The sequence below is a fragment of the Orbicella franksi genome, chromosome 6, assembly GCF_964199315.1.
Source record: "Orbicella franksi chromosome 6, jaOrbFran1.1, whole genome shotgun sequence".
NCBI lineage: Eukaryota > Metazoa > Cnidaria > Anthozoa > Scleractinia > Merulinidae > Orbicella > Orbicella franksi.
In genome coordinates, this window is record NC_138150.1 from 8,736,423 (window position 1) to 8,743,589 (window position 7,167).

Consider the following 7,167-nt stretch of genomic DNA (forward strand, 5'->3'; position numbering starts at 1 on the left):
GGATCTGTGTCAGTCAAGAAAAGGCTTATCACCGAGCATTTTTAGTTTGCTGCCAACATGAACAGAAGAACATATTCAACTTGAACGTTTTATTCCTTCTTAAGCTTGTCTGCTAATGACAACACAGCATAACACCGCCTTTGTAAAGTATGGATGTAAATAAATTAAAAACTAAACAAGAAATTACAACTTCCGTGATTTCAAGTCACTTTTTGCCTTTGCCCTTTTTGGCAGCTTTCTTCGATTTACCTCTCAAAAGTATTCTGAACTGGTACCCTCTCCAAGCTGCTTGTATGGCAGCAGCAGCTTTGTTTTGTTTCCTCTCCTCTTCCTGCTTTCTACCATTTTCCTCTTCCGCAAGTCGCCGTTCCTCCATGATGGCGTCATATTGTTTCTCTAAGACTTCAAAGTGGGATTGAAGTTTGGCGAGCTCTTTCTTGTCCGCTTCGTACATTCGCGTGTAAAGATCATACTCGTCCTGAACAAATAAGCAAAAATAATATTTAAAATAGCAAGACCTCTTAGCTATAGAATGCAGTTGAACTATTTAAGCGTTAATGGCTAACGTACTGAGAAGACATTTTGGTAATATGTCATCTCTTCTGAACATCGATGAATTAACAGGTTACTATGAACTCAAGCTCTGTACGCTCCAATAGTTGGCGAGGCGAACTGAGCTTCCCCGACCCTTGGAAATCAAACGGGATCACACCGCTCTGTCCGAATTCGTAATGGTATACTTATAGAATCGACAAATGTCATCTTTACAGGTTATATATTACTCAACTGTACAAACCTAAAAGTAGATTGCATAGACACCGCTATGAGACAGCGCCTCGCCAAGCCTTCCCATCCCATCCCTCCGCCTCCCGCGTCCAACCCCAAGCTTCGGTTAGGTGGCCCAGCATCACCTCAGTTTTTATAAAGTAATCAAAAAACAGTCAACAAGGAGCTTTTTTCAGTACAAATAGAGTTTCGTTTCCAGAATGATTAGGTGTTGGAAGAACTGGAGAAACCTGGAAAGAACATGCTGCACGGACCAGGGGTGGGCTGGGTATCAACTATTACATTTATACTTAAATTGAAACACTTACTCCTTTTTGCAGGTTTGTTTTACAATATCATCATAACAATAAACAAGCATTTCAAGCGTTATTCACTATTTCACCATGCTGCATTTTGTTGCGACGCACTTGATTTTGGCGGATATTTTGCCACCTTGTTTACATCACAACATAACACGGAGAGGAATGTCTGCATTTTTCAACACTACATTCTTTGAGTCCAGCTTGCAACCACTTCAGTCGACAAAACTTCTAATTTGTGTTATATTTCGATTCCCTTTTGTCGGTGTAGGCGACAATCATTTTAGCTATTAACACAAAAAGAAAAACATGTCTTCGCCAGTGTGTTGGCCTGGCTACAACATGCTTATATCGCCAATTTCGAACTTTACTCCGATTGGACGCTATCGGCACAATGTAAATAATTCCCCCCTGAGGCCGACACCATTCCGTTGGTTGCTTGTGTGATGGTTTTCTCACCTGCCTGCCATCTAAGTCCGCGTCATATTTCTGAACCCAGTTGTAAACCTCAGTGGCCATCTTATATCTCCGCTGGTGGACAAAGGGAGAATACGTGTCTTCATTTAAAGTGTTTATGTCACTATTTTTTTCCCGCTGATTCTGGTCGTTAATAATGTTAGAAAAACGGTTGTAAAGTTTTTAATTCGTGAGAATACTTTGAAACCCCTTTTTTTCGTTCAAAATACGCGCTACGTTCATGTTGAAATTGTCCCAGAGATCGCGCGGCCAAAATGTCATATGATTTACGTCTGTGACGTCAATGTGTTTGATAAACAAACCAATATGGCTGAAAGCGAAGGGAAACGTTTGAAACATGAGACGGGTCGAAAATTAGCGTTACTAGCAAGCAAATCACTGCCCCTTTGAAGCCGTGTGCAAGAGAAATGACAAGGCGGCTTCCCGCGACAGCAATGTTTTCAAACACTGTGATGTCACAAACACAATTCTCGTCCCCAGTTTCCCGGGACACTTTATAGGGAAATTGGCTGTATTTCGGCCGCAAAAAAATCATCCATATTGATACTTTTGGACGAGAACGCTTGCTGCAGCACCCTTTCCAAACGGTGATGCAGTAAGTGCTCTCACCCAAACGCACTCCAATCCCTTCTCGACTTCAGTAACTCTTGTCGCGTAACCCTTCCTACTTTTGACACTGCGTGCAGCGTTAAGCCCAGAACTTTACTTTGGTTTCAACTAAAGGTTGACTGATCAAATACAAACTGAATACAAAATTACAGAATGATGAAGAAATGTTTCCACCTTAACATGGCTTTGGCATTGAAATTTAGGCATACGCTAATATATATATTTTTTTTAATTCATGACACTAAGCCTTTAAGGTGGCTGTCAACAGTTTCCAGTTCTTAAACATTGATGAATTATCGATATTATATTTCTTTCTCAGTTGATCTTATAATAATTTTTGTGAAATTAAAAGTTGCTAAAGCGACAATTTTTAAAGCTTTTACCGCCTTTCAAGAACATGCGGACTCTAAAATTCAAAGCTCAACCGACAAATGCGTCTTTCGTTGCCGTCAATCAAATGTTCGGCGGCTCCTCCTAGCTTCCGATCATGTTTTCTGAACTGTGCTCAAAGATTCGATTCGATTACTGAGCGCTCGGTAGTAGTCGGAAGCGGGGAGGAGCCGCCGAACATTTGATTGACGGCTGCGAAAAACGCATTTGTCGGTTGAGCTTTGAATTTTAGAGTCCGCATGTTATTGAAAGGCGCAGTAAAAACACGCCTATATTTAAGTAGTAACCCTAAGACGAGTTCTGTGACCTCTGTTTTCTTATTATCATATTGTTGTCAGCATGTCAAGATGCAACTTTTTACGAAGTGTAGAGGAATTTGCTTAATTTGCGATAAATGCCAAACTGTTTAGTATTGCACCTCATAACTAACGATATAAAAATATAAGCATTAGGAGCAGATAATCTCAATTCTCGCTAAAGGTTAATCTGGAACCAATAACAACACCATTAGACCTAACCTTTCTAAGCTGAGTCTCATTTTCTCTATTCTGTTTTCGGTCGTCGATGATCTTCTTTTTACACTGGAAAATATCGTCATAATATCTGGTGACTTTAGCCTTGGATGCTTTGCTTTCGTTCGAGGTTTGTCTGTAGGCTTCAGTCAACGTTCGCCGCTGTTGTTCATGGTTGATTTTCTGTATCAGCTGCAGTTCGTTCTCGAGTCGATTTATCATTGCATCTCGTTCGGCGATCTAGAGCAGAACATCAAATAAGTGTTGATTAATCCAATTAAAACATACATGTTGGTGAGTTCCGTATTGGTGAAATATTGGTCAATATTCCATTTGGAAGCTTAGGAAAGGAACCTCAGGCAAGATCCGTAAACCTGAGAAAAAAGAAACATCCAGCCATACCAGTATTCCCAACGAGCTAGCTCTAGTGAACAAACGGCTCCAAATAAGCGTTAACGCTCGAAACATCAGCCTCACAAATTGGCAACGGTGGTTAATTTATTTAATTTCAAGTTGATAAATGGCTAGGTGTTTTACTTTTCCCCAGACGCAGTCAATAACTTTTGTAGCTTTTTTTTTTTATAATGGCAGCTTCAAAACTCTGCTGAACAATTAATGAATCCACTCTTAACACTGTGGTTAACGTCCACACTAAAGTTAAGCATACATTTGCGTTCTACGCTCGTTTCTACTGATCTGTGAAAGTGTGGTTTAAACTGTCTCCCAGACAAGAAGGAAAAGGATTTGTATTTTATCACAAGAAATTAGTACAATGTTTTGAAAAAGCAATGCACCAATACCCCATCTTATTGTTGCACGTTGCAAAGTTCGGACCGCTCCGGTGACCAATCAGAATTGTCTTTTTCACCGTGAACCAATTCACCGCGTGATAAAAATCATAACCCCCAACTTTTAGGATTATCCTTGTTTATGGAGAATTAATAAGGGAACAATCAGCCTCATCAGAAGCATATCATGCTTCTGGCCGCATAATGTAATTTGTGATAATCGGTATTGACATAAATTAATATTTTGCCGACACGGAACAGAGAACTGGGTGGGAGAGTAGTACGCGAAGGCTCATGGGTAATACGTTTGTAAAAAGAGACGGTTGAGAAATTTGTGACATTCTACGTTCAGCCTTGCCACTAGCACTTTCCCATAAGGTTTGTTTTTATTGCGTAATAAGCGTCATATCATTTGTTTTTTCATTCTGTTGTTTATAGGTCAGCCTTAAAACCCCAAAGGTGGCGCCATTGCATTTGGTCGGGGGTAAACGGTCCCTATTTTTCCTAACAAGAGGTTTTTGGGGTTTACGTGTGTGGCTTTGGCGCATGTAAGACGTTACTTGATGTATCTCTTATCCACTTTGTTGTAAGCATATTGTGGCAAATAAAACATATCTTGGGCCTGGCTGACCAACGCGCCCATGCCTCAACCTTTGAGTGTGTTCGGTGTGTGGTGAAGGCAAAATTTATGGAGTACATGATTTTGTCATGTGTTTACTCTTTCCTCTCTGATATTTAGTATTCTTTTTATCCTAAAATAAATGTATTTAATTAAAGGGCGTATAAATAGTTTACAATATTTTGCCCTTTCCACTAGTTCACTGCCCTTATTTGTTAACAATATTGTATACATGCCGCGTCAAGTGGAGAAATAAAAAATACAAAAACATAATTTTATGAGACTCACGGTGCGGTTTCTCTACAGCCAGTGGTAACGGGCGGCATTGGAAAAGAACAAGGATCAAGAAGTAGGGAGAACTCGTTTGCTAATTGGTGCTAAATTTTTACCTCAGACTCTTTCGCCTTTACGGCTGCATTGTACTTTATTTCAAGTTTCTCTCTCGTAGCATTTGTCTTCATCTCTCTGTTGATTACATCCGTCAAATACACTTTCTTTTCCTGCTCTTCAAAAGGTGTCATCAGCAGCTTTTCCTTCATGATATTTTCAAGTGACGTCAGGGTCTCCATTAATAGCGTGTGGCTCTGGCTGCGCAACATTTTACTACCTGTGAACAATGCTTAACGATCAATTCAACGGTGATCTCAATAGTGATAGAAATAGGTCCGCAATGTGTTCATGTGAACAGCCTAACCGCTCACCCTAGTTGTAAATTTTATAGGACGGGTTCTGATCTGTTCACGGACTTTCTATTTAACACTAAATTAGATTATGAGCTTAAGATTTCTATGAGATGAAAGCTGATGAACCCGAAGGACGAACTAACAGTAGCTGAAACAGGAATAGTATAAATTGATAACTTCCGTAAGGTGTGAGAGTTTTAGTATATTGATTGATTGACTGACTGACTGACTGACTGATTGATTGATTGATTGATTGATTGATTGATACCTACACTCCAGTAACAAAAATATCTCATCTCATCAGCTACCACAAAAAATGGCAAGTGTTCCCCCAACTAACCGATTGCCTACATTTTAATGGATTGCTTTGCAGCGGAAATAACTCTGTATAATGCAATGAATCAGTTAATCTTTGAAAGTTTTCCTGATTTTGCTGACTTTCACAAATAGTGTGCTAAACCCTGAAGAAAAATTCATATTTCTTGTTTTTAAGTTTTGTTTGGGATATATTTATCAAGGCGTATTAGTCTTTTTAGTTATAAGCTGAGGCAATAAGTCTCAAAAACTCAAATTAACAAATACATTTACAATACAGCAGCATCTCATTTACCATACCGTAACTACTAATAAAATTTAGGATAAACGTAAATAATTGGAAGCCCACATGAGCACACTTTGAGATTCCCTGTTTCTCTAAATACCTCATATTTTCACTTTCTACTTTCCATTACTGACCAATACGCTAAGTTAACTTCTGAGTTGAGAGTGAAGGGTTATTTTTGAGAACCATTACAGGCGATTTATTAGTACTTATTCTTGGTGTCTTTCATTTTTTTTGTTTGTTTGTTTGTTTTTTTTGTTTCATGACAATTCAGTTTTATCCTAATTACAAGCATAAACTTGTAAGCACACATGTACGCAATGCGGACTTATTTTTTATTATTATTCTCTTCTTCTCATCCTTACTTGCTCACCTGTGATAGTTTCAATTGCTTTTGGATTTTTCCGGAAAAAACGTAACATCTCCTTTAATGAGCATTTGATTCCTTTCCTTAAGAATTCTTCTTCTTGTTTGAGAACATTTTTCGATTGAAGCATTCCTGGAGAGGAAATCTTTATTATGGGAAGTTCAATAAGTCCCTCATTGTCGGTTGGATTCATTTTCTCTGGCCCTGTCCCCTGTGCTTTATCCTGCTCCGAAATTCTGTGCAACTCGGCGAGGACGTCCTTGTACGCGTTTTGCAACCGCAAATGGCTTCTCAAATGCGCTGAGAGTTCCTGCCCGAAAATTACAGAGAAACGTGGCAGGGATTCCAAGATACAAGGCAACGCCGTGGTGATTTCCATCCGTTTAACGGTGTCTTGAAACACGGTCAAAATTCGCTCAGCTTCGAGCGATTGAAGAGTTTTCCGTTTCGGCTCCAGTATCTTACACGGATCCATTACACTCTTGCGGCCAGGGAGTGGATGAGGAGAGTGTTTACCTTTCAACCATGCATCTGAATGCCTCGGGCTGTCTATAGGAGCCATTTTGTTTGTTTGTATTTCTTTTTTCAGTTTCTTGCAAATTTAAAATGACAAAACAACGAGACGTTTATGACGAATTTAAATGACGTACCACAGCAATTACTGCGCGCGTTATCTGTACACGCGTACAGCTAAGACGCGCGCGCATTCTATTCAGAAGAGTAATTACAATCAGTAGAAATGAGCAAAAAACTCATAATTTCATTTTCACGCAGAAAACATGTGTGACTTGAGTAAATTTGGCTTTCCAAGGGGTGGCAGAGAGAAATGGCCTTATATCTTTAGCCGTTTAAGGTGACTCAAAACAGTTTCCAGTAGTTAGTTTTTTGTTGGGTCATTATAAGCACCGTTTATTACTTGATGCAACAATCATGGTATCACAATACTGCCCAATCATTTATTGAACACGTCGTTATAATTTTTAGGACCCAATAGGTTACCATAGGAACAGTATGACCTGCTAAAAACACCCTTAAA

The 7,167-nt window shown here is 39.3% G+C and overlaps 1 protein-coding gene across 1 annotated transcript; it reads right to left on the reverse strand.

Moving 5' to 3' along the window:
- Window positions 1-180: 180 nt before the first annotated feature.
- On the reverse strand, window positions 181-7,167 carry LOC145491127 (dynein regulatory complex subunit 10-like). The gene is made up of 5 exons (XM_081470277.1): window positions 6,138-7,167; window positions 4,870-5,087; window positions 3,080-3,313; window positions 1,545-1,616; window positions 181-478 (listed from the first exon to the last, which is right to left on the reverse strand). The coding sequence occupies exons 1-5, from the start codon at window positions 6,691-6,693 to the stop codon at window positions 206-208; spliced, it is 1,353 nt and encodes a 450-aa protein (XP_081326403.1). The 5' UTR covers window positions 6,694-7,167; the 3' UTR covers window positions 181-205.

Excerpts from the sequence above, each read along its gene's own strand:
- LOC145491127 (XM_081470277.1), bottom strand. The coding sequence starts at position 6,693 with ATGGCTCCTATAGACAGCCCGAGGCATTCAGATGCATGGTTGAAAGGT. Across the intron at positions 3,314-4,869 it reads TAAAGGCGAAAGAGTCTGAG|ATCGCCGAACGAGATGCAAT; the intron begins GTAAAAATTTAG and ends GTTCTGCTCTAG. Across the intron at positions 1,617-3,079 it reads ATGAGACTCAGCTTAGAAAG|CGGAGATATAAGATGGCCAC; the intron begins GTTAGGTCTAAT and ends TTTGTCCACCAG.